General features: G+C 32.6%; 1 protein-coding gene across 3 annotated transcripts in view; it reads left to right on the top strand.

The window, feature by feature from the left end:
- LOC106459201 (CWF19-like protein 2) overlaps positions 1–20,919 on the top strand; it is a 65,645-nt gene extending 44,726 nt beyond the window's left edge. For all 3 annotated transcript variants that reach the window (XM_022385636.1, XM_022385635.1, XM_013918800.2), the window contains 5 exons: positions 2,239–2,355; positions 10,950–11,105; positions 13,202–13,282; positions 15,519–15,620; positions 20,625–20,919. In XM_022385636.1, coding sequence (XP_022241344.1) covers positions 2,239–2,355; positions 10,950–11,105; positions 13,202–13,282; positions 15,519–15,620; positions 20,625–20,774 — 606 coding nt within the window. In that variant the 3' untranslated portion in view covers positions 20,775–20,919. The remainder of the gene's footprint in view (positions 1–2,238; positions 2,356–10,949; positions 11,106–13,201; positions 13,283–15,518; positions 15,621–20,624) is intronic.
- Positions 20,920–25,056: the final 4,137 nt, after the last annotated feature.

The following is a 25,056-nucleotide window of genomic DNA, read 5'->3' as shown; positions in this document are numbered from 1 at the left end:
TAAACATTGTTCAAAGGGCAATATAACAGTAAAATTTAATTATAAATAGATGTATATTGTTATGAACTTAGAGCTACTTAGGATAAACCAATGTAGTATCATGTTACATTTCGAAGTCATTCTAGAAAGAAAAAAAAGAATAATTTAGATTTATTTCAATTTTTTTGTTTTTTGTTTGGTGGTTACGAGGTCGGTTTAATTGACCAATTTCGTTTTGTCAGAAGAGATAAGTATTATTGGAAATACATTTTCAATTTAGGAAAATGTTAACTTTTTATGCTTTCTGATGATATACAGGGTGGTACAAAAGTAACACTTCATAGGGATTCTGAATAACAATAAAAACAAAATAAGTACTTTTTTTGTTTATTAAAGTAATTATGTTGTTTTTATTGTTATTCAAAATCCATATGAGGCATGACTTTTGTACCACTGTGTATAATTTATAAATAAACACAGCTGAAATTACCACAGTAGTTCTCTAATGCTCAAGGTACAAAGTTGGTTTCTTTATTTGCATGTTACAGATGTTACAATATACACTTGTCATACAGTGTGTTAAGAAAAAAAATGGTTTATTTGGATGTCAAAAACTTCAGTTTTTGTAATTTATGAAAATGAAAAGTCAACAATATAAGATCTATACATTCAACAGAGTTGGTATAATATATTATTTACATAACTTTTTACTGCAGTAATATTACCTGTATAAATAATGAGGTATTATAAGATGTATAAGATTTTTAATGGGAGTAATACTATTACAGATACTTTTTACAAAAAAAGAAACAAGATCATCTGGTTTCCATCTCTATTGTACACCTACAATAGTGCTCTTTTCTTTTTTAAAACTAAAGTATATTTCAGTTTCAATACAATACATTAACATGTAAAGCTATTCTTGTTCAGTGCTGCCTTTTGTATGCAAAAATGTTTTTGCATGCCACAAGCCTCAAACTCCCACGTACCTCACAATCAATAAATGTGGTTCAACTGCATCTCACATATAAATCATCATGTGACAATCTCCACTAATAGGAGTGCAACACACCCTCCTGACACTTGTGGCTCGCTTTATTCATTTCAACTGAACTATCACTTCTTGTTAGGCAGTTATCTAGTGCAGACATTCTTTTATTGTGCTCCCTTATTGTATTTTTCTTTAATATTTCTGCGAAGCAGAGGTATCATTTCAATATTTTACTACAGTTTATTTCTGTAGGCAAACTGTTTGTCCCTGAAGAAGAAAAGTTCTCCTTTCAAAAGCAGTCAGATTATAGAGTTTTTATCATCTTGTATCAAGACTTCTTGAACCTATGTGTTTTTCTGACATCATGAATATATGAGACTATTGTATTTATCATGGTATTAATGAAAATATTTTGTTTCTGACTAATGTAAAGATAATATCAAGCATGAAATGTTAAGTTTTATTAAATTTGAAACTTATTATTTGGGTATTAGTGCAAATTGTGGTGATGCAGTTGCCACCTTTTTTTTTATCTTCATGTACTGTTGTTCTTTTTCATTTAATTATCTTTCAGTGTGTAATTAAAATTCAAACAACCAATATTTTTTTAAGGGTTAAGAATTTCAAATCATGTAAGTCATAAAATATAAGATAAAAGATTGATTAAAACTACTCAAACACAAATTTTTTCAGTGCACTTCTCTTTTTAACAGTCCGATTAATCAGCTAAAAGTCTCGTTTTAATAACTTAGAATTATATTTATGGATTTTTCCAGAAGAATTAAAGGCAGACATTTTGGCAATCAATGTAGGCATGCATATACTGACCTTTTTTATTAATATGCATTTTTAAAGATTTCTTAGCTGGAACTGTGATATTTTATATTCCATTCTTCTTAGAGTGGATATTTTAAAGAAATGGATTTAATTTTGATTTTAAGAATTACTTGGAAGGATCATAAGATATCATGTATATTATAGTGCAACAAATATGTTGTTGGTTTAGGTTTCAGTCTTGTCACCAAATTTATTAAGATTTTCACAGGAAGTGTAGAGAAACTCACTGCATTTCATTTACAGTTGTCTTTCATTTCAGCTACATGAGTGTCATTGACTTTCCACATAACTTGTTACATTGTAATAAATCTTGCTGTTTTTAAGTAGTTTTTATATGTCCATAATTTGCTGAAGACATTAAATATAGAATCCTATTTTACAGATTTAGAAGTTAAAGTAAATGAAATGTTAAATCTTTTCTTTTCGTCAAGAGTTATCTGTGTTTGCCACTTTACCAACCTCTTACTGAAGGACACTGTTTGATTGTTCCAATTTCACACATTTCATCTGCAACACTGCTGGATGAAGATGTTTGGAACGAAATCATGGTAAGAGTCAGCAGTCTAGTCCAATTTTTTATAATTTATAGTTTTTCTTTCTGCAATACACTGTGAATTTTGCTGTAGAAGAACTATTACATTTAGTCTTGGCTCACACTAAAAGAGTAGACAGTACTTTTGCAGTTAAAACTGAATTATCTTAGAAACGTAGGTAATACTTTAAGAGAAATACTGTTTTTTCATAATATTTGTTTTCTAAATGCTTGTTTTTCTTTTTTTTTTACATACACCAATATTTGGAAACATGGCAAGATTGAGTATTCTAAAACAAAGTGTTCTAATGGACATAAATAGAGATTAAAGATGGTAGTACAGGTTGGATAGTTTCTGCTATTAAGAGTGAAAAATTAATTCCTGCTGCTCCAGATGAGTCAGTAGTTTTATTTACTCACAAATTTTGTCACTGTTGTCTCATGGGACAAAAAAAAATATTTTGAATATTTTTGTTCACACATGATACTAAAATATGATAAATTGTGTCACTCACAGTTTATGAAATATTCCTGTCATGAATCACTGTTGTAGTTTATGATAATACACAAGCAATATAAAGTTTTGGGTTATAATGTCCAGTCATTATTCTTTTTTATTATATTTTAAAGATACAAAATTATATTAAAATTTAAATTACAAAAATTTTAAATGTTATAAGTAGTAATATTTATAATTTTTCATTCATTTTGATGTATTGAACTGTTATTAATGTTAAATCAGTCAGCTACTCACCTTATGAAAATACAAGTCATTATTAACTTTACTTATAAAATAACAAATGTTATAGAAAATCTTTCTACTATACTGTTAAAGAAATAACCGTTAGTTGAAGTGTATAAGCTTGTATGAGGAGATATATAAATATACTTTTAACCTAACATGAAAGAAGTTTTCTTATTAACACATCCCTTCTCAATTATTAAACCAAATTGAATTAGGCATGTCTTCTGTTGAAAGAGTAAATGTTGAATCTATTTTTTGCAAAAAAATTTGATGTTTTACCCTGCAGATGAGATATTAAACTTTTCAAATGTGTTAAAATGATGTTTTATACTGTTATATCTTTAATGATGAAATAATGCATATTATGTTGTAGACTTTTTCATAAGGAAAATTTCAGTGAAATTTTCTAATAATTGTTAGAAAATTATTGATAATTTTAAATTGCATATATTATATTAACGAGTATGTTTGCTAATTTTTCTGATTTTGTCTATGCTAATGATTTCTGAACTTAAGATATTTTAACCCATTGACTGCTGATTCGCTGTGTACGGTACGGTCTGCATCAGGAAGTTGAATGAGATCGTGCTGTGTACAGTGTATGGCTCACAAAAATTCTGCACGTGTTTAAACCAGCTGCAGTCAGAGGGTTAAGATTTAAATATGAGCATTTTGTATAATGTCATTTTCCTTTAGTTTTAAGTGGAATTTTACATCACTGCCTAGAACTATTTTAAAAGTTGTAAATACTTTATATTTCATTTAGAAGCTCATTTGATTTCAACCAGTTAATCCTTTTCTGACCTTCTGATGTTCAATAATATACTGATATATATTCATAGTGTACATTTTCCCAACTCCTTTTATAGTTTTGAACAGAAATTCACTTGATAACCTTTTCTTGTGTGAATCCTTATAGAGATTTGTAGAATTTAAAAATGTTCTTGTAAGGTACTTTAACTAGTTGGCTCAAACTATTCTTTATATCCCAGCATAGATAATATTTTTATAACTGTTTAATGGGTTTAAAAATCTAGAATTTTTAAGTGTGATAATAGTTATTTTAGAAATATTTAAAAATTATTCTTTTGAACCTAATTTTTGGGTCCTGACATAGCCTAGTTTTTAGGGTGCTTGACTCGTATTCTGCAGATTGCAGGATCAAACCCATCACTGAACTTGTTTGCCCTTTCAGTTGTGAGAGTATCATAATGTGATGGTCAATCCCACTATTTCTGGGTAAAGAGTAACCCACAACAATGGATGGTGTAACTAGTTGCCTTTTCAAAAGTGGAGATGGCTAGTGTAGATGGTCCTAAGATAGTCTTGTGTGGAATTCAACAGACAAACAAACTGATTTCTGTTATGATGACTCACCTTCGTACACAGAACAACTATTTTCCTCATGAAGTTGCAGTATTTTGCCTTGGAGATTTCCTTGACACCAGCCTTGTAAAACTCCCACCTAACTTTCACGTGGAACCACGTGAACATGCATTACTGCATGATGACATATCATGCAGCAAAATCCTCCACCAATAGGAGTGCAACACAACTTTTTGTGCAGATGCTCTCTCTACATTCAAGTGCAAAAATCCTCATTCTGCAGCTCAGGTTTAAAAATACAGTAAGAAGAAGAGCAACATAACTAACATCATCTATCATATGGTGGGGTCCATGTTGCTGTCTGGACCCTCTTCTTTTGTCTCTGCCACACATTTCATTTCACAAATTTTGAAGAGGACAAAATAGGGCAACTTTTCCACCCAATGCTTCTCTACCTACTGAATATTCCTTGAACTTTCCTGCCTTATGTACTCCTTCTACCTGTTGTTTCCTTTCTTTTCCCCAACCTGTTAATGCTGCACCTGGCATTTCCTTTGGGTTTAAATTCACTCCTCTTTTATGCCTTGTCCTTCTTGACTTACCAGGTAACATGTAGAAGTTATTGTTTAGACATTGTTTATTACTCTTTAACATGTTCATTAAGAACTAGTTCGTTGCTTCGTAACGTGTACTGCTTAGGCTATAATGTTTAATCATAGTTACTTACTCCTTAATATATACCACATAGACTTTGATGATTGGTCATTCTTACTTATTCTTTACAGTGTCAACATTGACGTTAATGTTTAGTTACATTCAGTTGCTCTTTCACATGTAACATATAGTCTGGTTTATTACTCCTTAATATGTTTACATCTAGTTCATTACTTCTTCACACGTCCTCATGGTAGATAATGCTTAGTCTCAATTGATTATACCTTGTCACATATATATGACTGTTAATATTCATTTCTAGTTCCTTATTTTTTAACTATGTGTACCTAGAATATATTGTTTAGTTCTTGTTCATTACTTATTCACATGTACACATGGAAGATAATGCTTAGTCTTCATTAATTATTCATTGCTATCTACACATCCATGTTCGTCCTCAGTTCTAGTTCTTACTCCTTACCATATCCACATAGAAGATATTGTTTTGACATTGTTCATTACTGCTTTACATCTACCCATATGAAATAATATTTGGACAGTTAATTCTTCCTTATCTTGTCCCATTTAGAATATCTTGTTTGATCATGGTTCATTGATCCTTTCTATATTCACAACAGTTGATGTTTAGAAATAGTTGCTTATTCTTAATGTGTATACTTAAATATTAATGTTTAGTTCTAGTTCATTACTTATTCACTTATAACTCACAGAATATGTTGTTTAGTCATGGTTTCTTACTCCTTATGTCACTTAGAAGGTAATGTTTCATCATAGTCAGGGTTGTAGTTAAGATGATTTGAGTGGTGGGTGGAAAAAACATGCCTGCAGATGCCACCATCGTACCCCACCTTCGGCCAGGCAAAAAAGAAAAAAGTTATTATTTTCATGTTTATAATTTTAATATGTTATAATTCTAATGGCTTTCAAAATTTGTAAATTCCTTTGGAAAGTCTGATAAAACAATCCACACGAGCAGTCACTAGGCAAACACGTGTTATAAGGTGAACGACCAGTCTACAAAATAAAGGCGGTGACAAATTTTACTCTAGGCTGAGTTTTATTTTTCTGATTGATCTATTTTTAACAGCAGGTAATTGATACAAATTAGTGAAATGAGATTGAAAAATGTTTTTGTGCAAAAAAACACATTGAAATATTTTATATATATATATCTGTAAAATTTTGAAAATATTTTTACACACCACATAAACTTTTACTAGAAAGAAAATAGGCTTTGTATGGTATCCACCGTAGATGATATCATTTGATGTGCCACACTAAGTACAAGTGATTTAGTGTGGCATGTGCTGTTTGTTCAGTTTCGCGTGCAGGTTTTTTCCTGTACTTTTCTTGGAAAGTATTTTAGCACGAAGGTTATTTGCTACGTGACTTTCAAGAAAATTTTGTTTCTAACAAGCTAATTGTGAAATAAACTGTACTGCAACATTGACAAAAAAATTTTTAATGCTTATATTGAACTTTTTCTAAGTGATATTTAGTGCTGGGCAGCAGTAGTCTCATTGCATGGGAATGCTGAGTGAGCAGAACAAGTCCTGGGCAGCCCCACCCATCATAGCTACAACCCTGATTGTATTTCATTACTCCCTAACATGTACACTTCAAAGGTACTGTTTAGTTGTAGTTCATTACTCCTTAATATGTACACAAGGTAGATGATGCTTCTGTCTAGTTCCTTTTTAACATGCTTACTTAGACGTTCATGTTTAATTTCCTTTCATTATTCCTTAACATGTACATATATGAGATAATATTTCAATATCATATTTTTTCTTCCTTAACTTGCAACACTTTGAAAATGATGTATAGACTTCATCCATTACTTTTTAGTATGTCCACTTAATGATTAATGTTTAGTCTCAGTGTTTTTTTTCTTTTTTACTGCTTAACGTGGATCTATGGATGATAATGTTTACTTCTCATCCATTACTCTTTGACAAATCACACATAAACGAAAATATTTTGTTATAGTTCATTACTTTTAACACTTACATGTATTAGATAATGTTTTGTTCCCATTCATTGCTCCTTAACATGTCCACATAGTCTATAAAGATCAGATCTAGTTATTTACTTCTTTATATACCATTAGAGGATAGGGTTTAGACATCATTGTTTATCTGTAATACGTCACACATCAATGATAATACTTTGTTGTAATAGATTACTTTTTAGCATTTATGCATTGTAAGTAATATTTCATCCTAGTTCTTTACTCCTTCACATGTCCGTATAGACTATAATGATTATTCTGGTTAATTACTACTTCATGTTACATTAGAAGTTAGGGTTTAGACATAATTGTTTACTCCATACCATGTTGCCCATAGTCAGTGTTTAGATGTGATTACTTACACTGTCAAATACACTTCTAGCAGATAATGTTTAATCTTTTTTCTTTATTCCTTAACATATAGGTATAGAAGATAGTATTCAAACATATTTTGGGCCTATTCAATTCAAATGTGTTTATAACCTGTCATACTCTTGGAGCAATGCACATTGTTGTGGGCAGTCTTCTCAACATGACCATGTCCTACCCACAGATTGGTTCCTCACTCACTAGTCTTTCATAGTTCTGCTTCCTCATTTTTCATCCTCCTCTTGTTGCCTTGCCACACCTCACTTTGCTAATTTCCTTTCTTCTGGTCTCTTGTGCCTCATTCCTGAGCCCTGGCTGTCTAATACCCTCTGTCTGGTCTGGTCCCATTTTGTTTTTCTTATGCATGTCCTCCTCTCTCAGGTCCTTGCTCAGTTGTGGAACACCCCTTAAAGGTTCCCTTTGGTAGCCCCTCACAGGCTATCAAAACCTTGTTCTTATTACCCCACCTCCTCAAGGTTCCGCCCATTTCCAGCTTTCAATCCCTTATGATCCACTCTCAAACTTTGCTTTTTCCTCTGGATATGACATCCATTTATCATTGCATGTGGGATTGGTCAGTCCACCTCCCTGATCATGTAGTTGTCCCTTTGTCCCACTCCTGTCACTCTTCTGTGTGCCAATGTATGGGATGTACTTATCACCATGGTTTTATTGTCACCATTTCTCTTTATTTTCATTACATTGTAACATATTCCCATGTTCTTGTAAGTCCATTCTATCTTGGGTTTTAGAGTGGCATTTCCTCTATCTTCTGCTTTTCCCAATGTCACAGTTTCCTTTCTTTGCCTCCTTTCTACCTTCTCTTATTCTTTCCTTATCCATTGCCCCTTCCTATTTCTTTCCAGATTTATTATCATTGTGGCTCTCCATGATCTTACCTGGGTCCCTATTGAATTTCAAGCAGGTGTTTCTGCTCTTCCTATTCCTACTAGCCATTGATAGCCATTGTACCCATGTCTACACCCTTGTTCCCCATGCTTTCTCATTACTGCTTGTCCCTTCTCCTTTGTCCTCCCCTCATATTCCATGACAGGGAAAAGTGGTATTCCTTTTCTCCCATATCCCCCCTTCAGTTTTTCTTTTCAGTGGTATTTCTGTCCTGGACAGACATTCTTGTTCTGTTTGGACTGCTCAGTGTTTTGTCACACTCTTCCTCCTTGTGATCCCTCTCACTTTCCTTTTATACGTGAGATATGTTCAGTACCCAGGGCCTCTCTCTTTACACCTTTATGGATTGGATTCACCAACTAGACATCAATATTCCCTTCTGAAGACAGATGTGTATATGCTTTCTTAAGTCTCCTCTCTTCAGCTTTTCCCTCCCATTTCCCTAGGCTGGCATGTTGACTACCCTACAATCGTTCTTTCACATTAAATTATCTCCACCATCTGGCTGTCCCACCTCCAGTAGCATACAGACTTCCACCAATAGCCATTCTTTGAATCACCCAGCACCTGTAACAGGTGTGAGTATTCATTTAATTATTCCTTCCTCACCTTTCTTCTATACTTGGATCCCACTAGGCAGCTGGTGTTGCCTCATAGGTATACTTACCAAAAATTCTGCATCGGGCCAAGGTAGCAAAAGATGCTCAGACCATCTGCCCTGACCAAATCAGTGCCCACTGTGAGTTGGGGTGTTCCACAAGACCACTGGAGCTCTGCTCGTGATATTACTATATATAACTTTTTCCCAGTCTGATCCAGACTGTACCTGTTCCAGGGACTATCATGGAAAAAGCCAGCACCTTGCTGGCTTTTAAAAATAGGGTTTCACAGTTACCTATTGCACTGTCTCCAGTAAAAGACCTTTCTGGGCTGAAGGACTAATGAGGATCTGGGCATGTCCTCTAGGTGGTCTCCCCTATGGAAATTCTCCACCCACTCCCTTCAAGTGGAGCATGGGAGACCCTGATTAGGACCAGAAATCAAGTGTTAAAACACAGGGTCTCTCTGAGAAGTGGTGAAGGGGGGGGGGGGTGTATCTGGAGTGTTGTACAGACCACCCCAACCTGTCTATATACATCGCAATCTCTGAGTGGATTTCAAACACATCTCTTCTACTCTCTTTTCTCCTTTACCTACTCTTGCAAGGACATGACCCCATCAATTATGCTTGTGGAGTTGTTAATATTTCTTAATATTCAACCATGGTGTATTGCTCATTAACCCTACTAACACAGCTGGCAATGGGCCCATAGAGTCTGATGGTTGAATGGTGGCTCCTGAAACTGGTGTGGGCCCTTAGTGTCAGACTGTTGAGGAGTTGTGCACAGATACTTTTTGCATATTCACTTCTTCCATAGCTGGTATTGACGCATAGGGACTGACGGTCGTGGAGGTGAGCACACTTGGGTCAGTCTGAACGTGTCCCGATCACCTTACTACACATACTGGTCTTTTGATGGCTTGTGTGCAAGCTTTCAGATGGTCATGTACCTATTCCACCCATCCCAACACTTTTCGGGCTTTTTGCCTTTCCTTATCTTTCACTTTCAAAGTGAAAAATATACTCTGATTGAGATGAGGTATCACACCCCATGGGCTTCCTTTTGGTGCTCTCGAAAAGGAGGCTCATCTAGATAGTTTCTGCACCATTCCCTCTTCCACTTCAACATGGGATTCTAGGTGTTCTGTGTATAAAGGTGAATCATCGTATCAGAAGTTAATATTTTTCTTAACTGAAAATATATTTCTGATAGATACTCACCTCCATATATGTTCCTACCCTTCTTCGCCACTTTCCTGGTGCACTTGTATTGATTGCCTCATTAAAGAATGAAGGTTTTCAGATGTGAATGTAGAGGGAACATTTGCACAAGGAGATTTGTCGCACTCTTACAGGTAAGAGGGTTTTGCTGCATGCTATGTCATCACACAGTAATGCAAATTCCTTTGTTTTCACATGAATTTTAGGTGGGAGTTTCATAAAGCTGGTGGCATGCCAATCTAAAGCAGAATAGCATGACTTCAAGAGTAAAATAACTGTTCTGTGTACTGAGGTGAATATAAATTGGAAATACATTTGCAGTTAAAGAAAATGTTAACTCTAATCTGTTTTTAAATTGTATTAATTGTAGATTTAAATATAACTATTATTTTTGCTACTTTTTTTTTGAGAAAAATATAAATTATTTTAAGAGAAATTTAAATCCTGGTTTAATAAACTTCCAAAAACTTTTATATTAACAAAAAACTCTGCTTTTTTTAAAGTTGGTTTGTATTTTCTGTAAGATGCTGATTATTAACATGCAGAGTGAAATTAAAAACCCCTTGATGTTTTGTCTGTAAAAGAAAGGGTTTAATCTGGCTCTCTGAGAGACTACTTTTCAGTTTTTTTCAGAGTGAATTGTTTTTGTTCCATTAATTGATTTGGTCCTTTTTTTTTAGTTAGTCATTTTGAATAATCTATATTAATTTTCAGTTACTATTTTAATTATATTCAAATGTGTATTTCTAATAGCTATTTCGAAAGGCTCTAACAAAGATGTTTAGAGAGTTGGACAAGGATGTTGTTTTCATAGAAACAAGCATGCGTCTAAAGCACAAGCCTCACATGTATATAGAATGTATTCCTATTTCCACCGAGGAGGGAGACACAGCACCCATATATTTTAAGGTAATATTTCAGTATAGCTAAAGTTTATGAGCTCGTTCTAAGGTTTTTGGGCCTTTAAAAATAATAATGATAATTAGAAGTTTCAAGTTGAAATAGCAAGTGATGTAATTTTAAAAGATTAGAAAACCTCTAATAACAGTTTAAATCCAGTTGAAGAAACAGATTTTTTTTGTGTCAGGTTTTTCATTGCTAGTTTTCACTTTATACACAATAACCTTTTTTATGTGAGTTATAAATACTACATTCTTTTCCAAATAACATCAAAGGGTCAGAGTGTATAATCAACTCTGCAAAATCTTGTAGGCCATCATCAGTTACTTTGAAAACACTAGTATGTTCAGGGGTACTGTGGCAGACATTTAAGCCCCTAATTTGTTATGTAATGATTTAATAGTCTTGCATGAGGTATCTGTTTATCTTTGACATAGTTTATATCAGGTGTAATTCTTTTCCCTATTAATTAAAACAACTGTTGAATTCTTGTTGTTATTTTTTACATATATCTGTCTTGTAGTTTGTTAAATAAGTGGTAAACCACTTTAGTAACTTTATTCCTAAATGTAGCAGCTAAATAATTACTAGTTTATTATTGTAAGAAGCTATTAGTTGGGAAAGGTCTTGTGATTAAATTAGTTGTTAAATGTTTGTTCATGTGAACCCCATTAAAATATGTAAGTAATAATTATTTTCAATGAAATAATATCTGGAGCTCTGGTTGCATAAAACAAGTTAAACAAGCTACAGAAACAAAAGTTAACAAACACCATAAAAGTTTGATTTAGTTGAAGTTTAACTGCATAGAAAAAATGTTCCTTTAAAATTGACCATAATTTGATTATAAACAAGATTACGACACTTATGATAAACAACATTGTTTCTTGACAAAAAGGGGACATGCAAGTAGGACAGTTAAAGTAATTAATGGTGCAGTGCCAATACACATAATACAAAAGTTCATAAATAGGTGTAAACTTTAACCAGATTTTTTTACCCTCAAAAGTTTGAGACATATTTTTTACCCATAGAATGTGTTTTTATGGTCAGTAATTTGTATCCTTTTTTGTCCATCACATTTTTGTGGTTTAATGTCATATTTTACAAAAACCTTATAATGTTTTATTTTATCTTATATAGGGTAATTTTGGCCATATATCCCAAAAAACACATCAGAACTGTGCTAATTCCAGAGCTTTATGGTTTATTGCCATTTTCTTTTGTTCATGGTCATTGGTAATATCTTATTTTTCAATATACTATTGCATGTTGAACAATAAGGAATACAGCCTACAGGCCCCATCTGCCCTTTCCAGTGTAGATGTTCGGCTGTAAATCATAAAGCAATCTAGTGAAGAGTATCAAAGTATAGTGTGAATTATTAATAAGGTAAAAGCCTATAGTTAACATAATACTATTGCATAAAAATGATGAAAATAGATGTAAATTGTGTGATAGCATGTAACAATGAGGAAAATAAGTGTAGGTTGTGGAATAACATAGTACATAGGGTTCAAGTTGAGATTGCAAATTCTCAAAGAAAGGACTCTGTTCAATGAAATACAAGTGAATAATTACTTACAAGTTTAAATTCAATACACAATATTGATTTGAGTGTTCTTACAGAATTTTTACAAAACAAAATTAAATGTTGTTAGAATAAAACTCAGTATTTTATGCATATTGAAGGTTATGGTGAGAAAGTAATACATTAAAGACATTTCATTGTTATTGTTACATATTTTGAAATATGCAAAGGTTAATGTATTATAATTTCTTTTTGGGTGCAGTAAGATTAATATTAGTTTTGTGAGAAGAATAAATATATATGAGTATTGCATGCAGTACAAATGGAACATTCAAAATCAAAAAAGGTTTCAGTTGAGATACTTTATTGTCCAGTAGTAATAAATTCTAATTAATGTAGGTGTAGTTACTGTACTACATGTTTCTTTATTATTTTTGGTTTTGGAACAGTATTTCGTATTTAATTTATATTTTGACTAAAAATTACATAACATTCTTTTCATGTGTTTCTATTAAAATTTGTTGTATAGTTTGAGTATAATTGTTTTCATTTGTGTGATACTCTATAATTTTAGAAAGCTATACTAGAATGTGAGACTGAGTGGTCACAGAATAAAAAATTAGTGGATCTCTCCAAAAAGGATATCAGACATTCTGTAAGTTGACTTTGTTTCTTTATTAACTCTTATTACCTTTTACAAAAAGTATGTAGTAGCAGTAAAACTATGAGTTAGTTGCACTCATTAAGAAGATTCTTCCAGGGTCTCTTGCTGCTCTTAGAATTATTTCATTCATCATTCTGATGGCCAAGATTATTCATTGCTGTCTAACACACGGTGTCTATTCTTACAAGCTTCTTTAAAAGGTGGTGAGGTTAATCTTAAAACATACATCTCAACAAATTTTCCACAGATCTTCCACTCTATCAGGATGTAAGTTTCCAAGGCCATGCTTAAGTAAATCGAAGGCATAAAAATCTAGTGCAGCTACATTGAGGGATTTGACAGGTGTAGAGCTGGATAATTAGTGATATTTGCTAATCGATTTGTCAGTTAGTAGTGTTGTACCTACAAGCAAAAAAAATTTTGATGATGGATGCTGCCAACCATTTGCCTACCTTCTAGACAGCAATTCATCAACAACAACAGGTACTGTCAGCCATAACAGAGACAAGTTTTGTGGCAATATTTCAAATATTGGATAGTTGAAATAGTAGTAATTGAAAAAACCTAATGTTGATTACCTTATTATTTTCATGACATTTGATTTAATCGTACTTTCGGTGAATCATGACAGTCTTTATAATTGAAACTTCATTAATCATTTTGTTTACGTGACTGATTGATGGTATTAATTAATTTATTAAATTGCCCAGCTCTGTTAACAGGTATGTGGTTGGTTGGGATTGCCATGGTCCCAGTTTCTTCAACCATTTTTCTCATGCAAAAACAGCTGATGATTTCCAGGTGTGACTGGAAGCTTGTGAACATTTGGTTTATGGGCCATAATCAACTTTAAATATTTATCTTGTTCACTGTATTAAGAGATACACCAAGCTTCATTGCAGTGGCTTTTTATTTTTGGGTTGGAAGGTTCTCTTTTGTAACCATAACCTATGCTTTGTAGATGAGGATATTTTTCTGATTAACTTGAAGTGTGGTTTCAGAACATAGTGCTATTTTATCTATTCTGACTGACAAATTTTCTGTTTTCATGAAGAATTTTGAAGGCTCTATATTATTTAACATTCAAGTTATATAAGTATCCTTCCTTGGAAAGGGCTGTGACATGTTGTTCCAGCAACAAGTTTAACATGATTGTCTTACAATGTCAAATGGTTGGACGTATGCCACGAACCAAATATATAGTGCTAAACATGTTGTCCATGGCCCAACACCTCATGTCTGTGATCACATAAATCCTGCAGTAGCATGTACATATTGCTCTTGCTCTTATAAAGTGCAATTAATTTATATCATTGTGTATTTAATATTTTTGTTTAGCAGTAAGTGATACCCATGAATTCATCCTTGATTTTATGGGTTTATATAGAACATTTGACACTAGTAAAAAAGGAAAAAATCCAAAACATATATCTAAGTTATTTGATTGGGCCAATGAACTTACTATCTTCAGATGATATTTTATGAAAATTGCTTGATATTCAACAAAAAAAAAAGCCCAAACTTTCCATTAAAAGAGCAACGGTAACTTTTTGTGAGGTGTTATTTCTTATATTTCATGTATATATATATTTTTCATTAAACAAGTATTTTCTGAAGTTTCTCTTCTTTGAGTAAAAGTCAGAGTGGCCAACCAGGGCAGTTAAATAATAAAAGCTCCTTATTTATCACAATAACTTGAATTTTGCACAAACTAGGTATTACTTGCAGGAGTTTACCAGAATTGGAGCTACTTTTAAATAAATAATAAAACTTAATTACATAGTTTTGTGCACAATATTATTTTATCACAATAACTTGAATTTTGTACAAACTAGGTATTACTTGCAGGAGTTTACCAGAATTGGAGCTACTTTTAAATAAATAATAAAACTTAATTACATAGTTTTGTGCACAATATTATTTTATCACAATAACTTGAATTTTGCACAAACTAGGTATTACTTGCAGGAGTTTACCAGAATTGGAGCTACTTTTAAATAAATAATAAAACTTAATTACATAGTTTTGTGCACAACAAGGAAGGAAGGGTAAACTGTTTAATGAACAATTGAGTTGTTTCAACATTGTATTCTGTTCTTTAAAAACCATTATCATAATCAAAATTTTAGTTAATATGTCTCAACTATGCATATGTTCAAAATTTTTGTATCCTCAAATTTCATTATGTAAGTGAGTATGATACAGCATTCATTCCTTTTATTTGTAGGTTCCAAAAGGTCTCCCATACTTTAGTGTTGACTTTGGTCTTCAAGGGGGATTTGCTCATGTTATTGAAGATGAGCGTCTGTTTCCCTTCTACTTTGGCAAGGTTAGGTATTTTCCTCTTCAGATAATGTTAATTTTACCAAAATGTGTTTGGTGTGTAAATTATCTATAGTTAATTGATGTTGATGACAGTTTGTAAGTATCATCAAATGATAATTTTGATGTGTAAAAAGTAAAAAAAGGAACTAACAAACTTCTAATTGTTTGTGAAATTAGATGTCAAAGCATCATGGTTGTAGTAGTAGTAGTGATCATAGTAATACCATTCTTTGATTCTGCACTGACAGTTGAACTACAATAGCCAAATATTTATTAATATTAAGAGTTAGAATAAATTATTTCATATGAGAGAAATATTTGAACTTAGTATGTGTGCTTTCAAATTTATAAAGAAGTTTAAATTGTTTTAAAGCAGACTTAAATGTTGAATTTCTTTAGTTTAATTCTGGTTTTAAATTGTGTAACAGAACCATTGAAAATGATAGCCTTTTTCACATTATAAAAGAAATTATGATTAAAAAAGAGAGTACCTCAAGAGTGAAACATTTTAGAAGTATTTTTTCATTCAGTATTTATCAGAGAACTAACATTAATCTTCAAATTATAGCAGTTTTATTAAAACTGTGTAATCATGGTTCTAAAGATAGTAAGATATATAGAAGACGTTAGTTTAACCCAGTGGTTCCCAAACGCTTTTCAGTGATGACCACATTTCAAACATCCTGAATTTGCATGACCCTGTTTATTAGACAATGTATTATACCTGACCCATTCAGTTTTTTGTGTGCAAAATATGAGTTTTTTCTTTCAAAGTTACAACCCCAAGATTGAAAAACTCTGGTTTAACCAGTTTATTTTGTCAAAGGATTAGTTGATTGTGGAAATGAGCTCAGAAAAATCAGTTTTTTTTCTCTTTGATAGCCTATACTTATATATTAATGAATGAAACAAAATCTCTTTTCTGATCTACATAACAGTTTGTTTCTATTGTTATAAAACCTGCTAATACATCATCCAAAAAAATATTTAAAAACTTCAAAATGTCACCATTTGGGCCAATATCGATGTTTAACAAAGGAGCAACATGAAATTGGAACCTAGATGGAGAAGGAGAAAGTTGTCTAGGATTATCTACTTGCAACCAAACCCGAGACTGTAATAAGGCAGCAGCAACATTGTCACTGTCTAAACTAGTTTGTTCTGAGATAGTAGTCCAGAAAAGCTGTTTTCACTTTCATCCCAATCAGTGTCACTTTCAACACCTATTTCAGCAATTAAAAATGGAACAAAAATAAAGATAAAACTGATTTACAGGTTACAAACAGAAAATATTACTCTCCTACCAGAAAACAATATATTCTACTGCCTAGAGTACTGGATACATAATTCAGAATAAATCTAGCAGAGATCAGCAAAAACAGCACTTCTATTGCCATCTAGTGAGCATTGATTATAATACTTGATATCATGCAAATAATTTCAGGCAAATAATTAAAAGTATGTTGAGAAATGGTTTACTCAAATTAACTTGGGCAAATACTTTTTGAAACATGAAGGGTGCCAAAGTTATCTCGGGAAATCATGGAAGAGGTTAAGCTTTGACTACACAGTGGTGAGGACCAGAATGATAAAGCATAAATAAAATGTAAAGAAAAGTATGTTGTAGGAACAAAGTACAGAAGAAGTTTTAATGATAGACTTGATTGTTAGTATTTGTAATGCAAGAAGTATAATAAATAAAAAGATGAATTTGAGTACTATTCAGAACAGAGGATTGTGGTGTAGTAGGAATAACTGAAACCTGGTTACATGTAGAAAATTTTGATTACAGAAATTTCTTTGAAACATGGGGATATAGGCTATTTAATGGGGATGGAATACTAAAAAGAGAGGGGGGGGGAGTGGCTTTATTTGTAAAATGTGAGTTGCATTCTGTTAAAGTTGAGGATATTAAAGCTAATAGCAATGAGGTTGAATCTATTCAGGTTTCTGTTGGTGGTTATAAAGGAAAAAGGCTTTAAGTATATGAGAAACTCTGTAGCAAGACGAAGAAATCAGATGTTTAGGAATTATTTTAGTCATATAGACTGGGAAACATTAGAATCAACTCATGAGGAAGCCAGGTTTTTTTATAACTGTTCAGGACAGTTTTCTTCACTAATTGGTCAGGGAACATACTAGGAACAATGCTCAATGCTATTTTAAATTTATTGTTAACTTCTTATATAGAAATTGATGATAGGGTAGACATTGGGGAACTTCTGGGTGTGAGTGAGTGTTGTTCAATTAGATTTGATGTTTTGCTACATATAGAGCTAGGGAATAAGGAAGTTTTGGTTTCAAATTAAAAAAAAAAAAATTTGAAAAGATGAGACAGAATTATCTGTTGTGAATTTGGCAACTGAATTAATTGGAGATACTGATCAAATGTGGACAGACATGTTCCTTATAGAAAAAAAAAAGGTGGCTACAAGTAAAAAAAACCAGGTTTACTCACAAAGTGTATAAAGTTCACTTAAACTGACTGCAAAAAGATTGGCAGAAAATGTAAAAATTAACAGTAAGGATTTCTTCAAATACATTAACTGTAAGTAAAATGTTATGCTGGGAGTAAGACCTTTGTGGGATCATACAGGAAGGCTTATATTTGGGGATTACAAGATGGCTGTGTTATTAAATTCTACTTTTTTCTTCAATATTTACTATTGAAGATTCAAACAATATTCCTAATTCTGAACAGTTGCTGGATGGAAACAAGGTTGAACAAAATTATCATATTCATTTTAAGCTTGTTGAGAAAAAATTGGGAAGTGTAAAGAATCATAAAGCTCCTAGGTCAAATAATATTTCACCAAGGGTTTAGACTTTAGAAGAAGGTTACTGTGGTGGGCAGAGCACAGATAGTCTATTGTGTAGCTTTATGCTTAACTACAAACAAACAAACAGCGAAATTGAAGGAGGTTGAATATTGGATATGTGAGCCACTTGCTACTTTATTTTTTTGTAACCTTTATTGAGCAGATGCCAGAAAATTAAGTAATGTTACTCCTCTTTGTAAGGGAGATGATACAAATTGTCTCAGTAATTATAGGCCCATCAGTCTTACATAAGTGATGGGAAAAGTTTTTGAAAGTCTAATAAACAATGCTTTGGAAAGTCATTTAACATAGTTTTAATATTTTCTTGAGTACTAATTCAGCATGGTTTTACTGGGGGAAAATCTTACTTTACTAATCTTTTGACAATTTTTAAAGAGGTTACTACTTATGTAGATGAAGGTACAAATGGGGATGTGGTGTATGTGGATCTTCAGGAAGCATTTGACAAGATGCCACAAAAACTTGTTAAAAAATTATCTCTTTAGGTGTGGGAGATAGGTTGCTCATTGAACAGAAAACTGGTGGAAGAAAGCAGAAGGACTTTATAAATGGAGTTCAGTCAAACTGGATTGATATCATTAGGGCTAGTCATTGAAGTTTTGACTATACTGTTGATTACACCAAATTTATCTATTTGAGGATTGCAGTGGTGAGTGGAGCTCACAAGTTGCTAACTCGAGGAGATTTACGGTTAGACTAAAGAAACTGATTGATATTCAACACAATACATCAAGTTTCTTAACATGAAATACACTTCATAAAAGAGCAGGTTTAGGTTAGCAACCCTGATAATTATAACTCATATATAACATCAAGTTTCTTAACTTTCATATGCTTCTTTAGAATCTATCCAAATTCACATTAACTGATTAAAAGAGAAATATTTTTGTTACTTACAACACAGTTGATCTGGTAAATTGTTGCAGCTGGGACACTTTCATATTCATAGTTTCTGGATTATCAGTAACTGTGGGGAGAATCTCAATTCTTCCTGGAGAAAACTGACTTTTAGCTCCAGATACGAGTTTTTAAACCATATTTTGTTTGTATTCTTAACTACCTGTAAATAGTTCTAACACTTTATTGGTCAATCTGTGCAACTCCCTGGGCTAGTCCAAAACAAGAAACAAAACTCTGAAATAATTGGTTACTGTGATGATGAGTGCTCTGGTTGTCTTTTTACTTGTACTATTACACTGGTCTGGAGTAACAGATCTCGCATCAAAGCAATGATAGCCTTTACTGTACTACTAACTCGGCATCAGTAACTTATCACTGTCAAACTTATGACGTGTTTTTCTCAGCGTCTCTGTTGTAGCTTAATTTTTTATAACTCTTAACTCGTGATTCTCAATACCACTTAACCAGCTAGCTGTACTTTCCTAGCCCTTGACCTTATTTCATAATACAGGCATCTTTTACTTACGCCATTTCTTCATGTAAATTTAAATTTAAATAAGTATTTAAATTTGCTGATTATATTAAAGTCTTATGTATTATTGGTTGTGGAGGGTGCTACTTCCGCTTTACAAAAGGATTTGGATTATTTGATGAGTTGGGTAAATAAGTGGCAGATGGTTTTTGGTTATAATAAATGCAATGCTATATATGTTGGATATAATTTGAATTATGAGTATAATTTTGATAGAATTAAATTTAACAGTGTTATGGAAGAAAAAGATTTCCGAAACACACCTCCTCTCACACTGCCTTCAGAGGTGGTGGATGCAGTTAATATGAGGGATTTTAAAGGAAGGCTTGATAAATATTTGAATAATAAGTGCTGGGTTTGAATATTTTTACTTTGAAGCTTAGTTTAACGGGTGAGATGGCCTACATGGATCAACAACCCCTTGTTGTCCGTAAATTGTGTGTGTGTGTGTATATATATATATATATATAATCAAAATATCAATAAGATTCACCTGTGGATACGAATAAGACAAGTTTTTTTTCCTCCTTTATTAGTTTCTTCTACTGGTTTAGTGACTTTATCAGTGTATTTGCTTCTTTTCTATAAAAGGACCTACTGTAGGGAGCAGAGTCCCTTTGAATATTTTTCTATAGTCAAAATATGCTGTTTTTGTTAAAGTTCTATGTGGTATTGTTTATAATGATAACTCATTCCTCTTTGATGTAATTCAACTTTGCTTATCTTTTATATTTAGGAAATCATTGGAGGAATGTTGGATCTGGAGCCTCAGCTTTGGAGGAAGCCTAAAAAAGAAAACTTTGAAAATCAAAGGAAAAAGGTTCTTCAGTTTAGTGAATGGTGGAATAGATATGACTTTACTGAAAAAAGACAAGAATTAATTTGAATTATTAAATTATACTCATATTTTAAGGCATTCTCTGCAGTTTGTTCACTTACCAACAGAGAAAATTACTGAAAGTAATGTAGATAAGGTTTTTATTGCATATGAAAAAATTACATCATATATTGTATTAAACATTTCTCAACAACTTGTATTTACTTGAACTTTATTTTGGTGTCCTGTGACTGTGACAACTATATATACATACACTCCTACCAACTACACCCAACCTAAGTAATTTCACTAGTATAATATATATATATATATATATATATATATATAAAGAGTGAAACATATTATACCAAACCTGCTTCTCAAGAATTTATTGTACCTATTCCATGCATATTAAGTTGTGCCTCAGAAGAATCAGTCATAGCAAAGGTTGTACACAAACATAGTTTAACATGAAACTGTGGTACAGAAAATGTCATTGAAATGCTTGGACTGTCACCAAGTTGTATGGTGAATGATTCCATTAGGAATTTCATCCTCCACCCTGGACAACCACAGGGGGGAGATGAGAAACATAATTCTTTTTCTAAACTTATAGCTGAAAAAAGTTAAATGAGAGAAGAGATGTAGGTGCTAATGAATTTCCATGGTCAGCTCCCAAGTAACATTTGATCTATATCAGTTATTGGTGTGGGTATTCTCGTCTCCTCCCTCCTATTATCTAGACCTTGTTGGTTCAACAAACAGATGGTAGTGGAGGTAATGTAGGGTTACAGGCTTGCTGTGTACCTTCATCACACCTGTGACAAGCTTGGAGAGCATAGCTGAGGTTTAGGTCAAGTTTGAGATCAAAGGATGTCTGTCAACTGCAAACCGTAAGTAGTAGGGATCATGTTCTACAGGCAGGTTAAGCATGAGCACACATAAGCCTGTAGACATAAGCTTGTGACCACAAGTTTAGTTTTGATGTTTTTAGACATTGTTATGACAGTTATTCCAAGATGAAGTACTTTGATAACCAAGAAAAAGAAAATATAATTTTAACTCACTATCTTTACAAAGTTTTTTTACTTGCCAGACAATAACTTTTTCTGTTTAAGTTCGATTTTTAACCCTTCTTCCATCTTCACACTTACGTCTTTGAGTATTATGTAACATAAGTAGATTTTAGCATACTTTTTGAAGATAAAGTTTGGTATACTGCAAAAATATAAGTTCTTAGCTAGAATATCATTTTAAATGTTTAATTTTAAGGTTCTAAAAGCTTTTAGAGTTCATGTTCAGTTTTAGATGTACCACTTGCCTTAAGCATACGCAATGTTAAACTTAACATTGGATTGTCACAGACGCTGGCTTTTGAGGAATTAGTTTTCTTGGCTTGACTAAAAGTTAAACATTTGAGTAAATCCTTAATAAAATTTAAACTTAATTTGAATTTTATTTTACTTTGTTCATTCCATTTACAGTTAACTTCTTAGAGTTATTTTCGTCATTTAGTTTTCTTTGAATTTAACTTATAGGGAGGGGGGTATATTTGAACTGGTAAGAGAATCTAATAAATATTTCTCATAAATCTCTTATCTGGTCAACACACATCCACGAGAAACGTTTGCACTTTTATTGTATTGTGTTTTTGTTACGATAAAACTTTTGTAACCTATGTATTTGTTTTCTATATCTCTCTCTTTTTAACATGACAAACTCGGTTCCAGTTCACTGAAAATCACCCTTTGTAGATTGTTATCCTTGAGTCTTCAGTTAGCGGACCATAACTGACTACTCTGAATTAAACCCGCAAATAATAAAATACCAGGTAATTTTGACTTGGGAGAGTCTGGTGTGTTGTCAATCTTTTTTCCCTCCATAACGTAGTTATAACTGAATATATATGTACAAAACTTTTAATTTAAATTTAAGCAACTGATCGTGATTGGGGACAAGGAAAAATGAATATCCATGACAGAAGCTATGTGAGAATTTACCAGATTAAGAAAAAATATAACGGAAGATAGCCTAGGAAATAGTAATCAGTGTAGTTTGCAAGGCAGCGTGTTAAATTTAGGTAAACAATTTTGGAGTGAATGAAATCTTTGGTACATTTGTTCAAAAGTTGTTGAAGTGTTGAATGAAATTCCTCAGGAGGCGTTTATAAATAGGAAAAAAGACGGAGTTTCTGCTGTCATCGTTACTTTCGGTTTCAACAGTAACTTGTACTTGATGGTCGGACGTAGAAACCAAGGTCTTAGTTTGAATAAAAAGCTTAGAAACTGGAGTTTGGGTTTGTTGGTCATAAGTATAAGTTGTGATTTGATCCATCTATATTTCAAGTGTAAGTTGACTTCTTGGCGGGGTAATATAAACTTGCTGTGGAGTAAACGGTGTAATTTTGGAATGCTCGTTAGAATTTTAGCATAAGGTTTTTCTGCATTAAATGAAACTATTCAAAGAAACAGCCAGAAGCAGATGAGAATTTACTACAACCTTAACGACGTTTAGCGAGATGTTATATGATATATACCATGAATATGGGATCATAAGTCGACCTCAAATTCTTAATGTCCTGAACTGTAATGGTGAAATCAAAGTTGCGCAGAAAAATGCTAGTGATACTGGAGCTGAGGGCGGGGGGATGACAGATAACACTAAATTTCAAAGAATTCCAAGGAAAACAGAGGTACATGAAATCTTCAAGTGTAAGTAATTGAACAAAAATATCAACTCTCATTTTTTGCCACTTGAAAGTGGCCAAGCGGCAAGTCTGAGGTCCTATAATGCTAAAAATCGGGTTTTGATGCCTATGATGGGCAAAGCACAGATAGTCCATTCTGTAGTTTTGCGCTTAACAACAGACAAACAAAATCGACGGGAAGATTTACTGCAGATTTATGGGTTTTTATAAAGTCACAGATTTATCGGAGAGTGTAGGAAATCGGTAGAATATGAGTAATGCCTGGGGATGTCATATCGTTATCTTTAGTGTAAAAGGCGCGGAATATTCTTCTGTGACGTCCACCGAGACAGGGTGATGAATTAATTAACTCATGTCTGCATAAATTGAGGCTCAAACTACTTTCTTCAAATGTTGAATCAAATCTACCTCTCAAAAGCGCTGAAACTGATAATAATCAATCAGAAAACAAGTACCAAAACATGGAAATACTTCTGCTCCATGCGACAACAGAAATTGAAGTAGAATACCATGTAACTATTCTATGAAACGGTAAATAAGTTCCTTGAGCTCACAGTTTAGGTTAACACCTAATACAGAACTTGCTATGTGACCGCAACCAGATTTAGGATGTTCCAGATCAGAACTTAAAAATTTACCAATAATTTTGTGAGTATGAAATATATACTATGGGAAAATGAGATGTGTAGTATTTGGATACTGTAACCCTCTTATTGTATTATCATCTTAAAGACGACTTTAATGCCAATTTAAAAGCTAAAACGCAATCTCCTGAAATCGGTTTAAAATTATAACCTTTATGAAACTAGACTCACAACAAAGGTAACGCACCATATAGACCTCTTATACACGATACTTTAAAGAATATCAGATGTCCTCTCTGTCACAAATTGCTAGTTAATCGGGTAAAGAATAATAAAAAACTGATTAAAAATCATAATTATATAATTAGGATAAAATAACCATTTAAATATACAATACAAAAGTTAAAACACATGAAACATATAAAAATAGTATACATACATACTAGAAGATGGATCCCTTATTTAAACTGCGATGATATATACATCACTATACAAGACTAAATATATAAATACCAGATAAACCCTTTTATAAAATACAGCGAATAAAACAATTACATAAACACGAAGTGGGAGGGATATATAAAAAGGTGTGAAACACAAAAGGTATGGGGCTCTTAGCTGTTTACTACCTTTAGAAACAAACAAAAACGACAAAAAAATCATTAAATAAAATGAGGAAAGTGAAAATAGTTATACTAGATGACACAATACAATGGTAACATTAAAGGAAGGCAATACATCAAAATTCAGGAAGTGAAATTAACACACAAGTAATTAAACATCCTTTTTAAAATGCATATTGTAACAAGAAATCTTTAACACTTAGTAAAAAAATGAAAAACCATTTAAGAATTAAATATTGTTACGACAGCGGAAGTCACGCGACGCTAGGAGCATGCGCGCTGGAGTTTCTAGAAGGATCATTAATTTTTCCTGGCAACTCTAGTTTGTCCCAGACGGCCTCTTTTTTTAGTATAAAAACCTAGCAAAAAGGAGATAGAATTGCATAGACATGCAGATAGATTGAAGATAGAGATAACTGAGTCAAGCGACCAATAGG

This window comes from Limulus polyphemus, unplaced genomic scaffold (genome assembly GCF_000517525.1).
Source record: "Limulus polyphemus unplaced genomic scaffold, Limulus_polyphemus-2.1.2 Scaffold574, whole genome shotgun sequence".
Lineage (NCBI taxonomy): Eukaryota > Metazoa > Arthropoda > Merostomata > Xiphosura > Limulidae > Limulus > Limulus polyphemus.
This window is presented reverse-complemented; position numbering and strand designations above follow the sequence as displayed.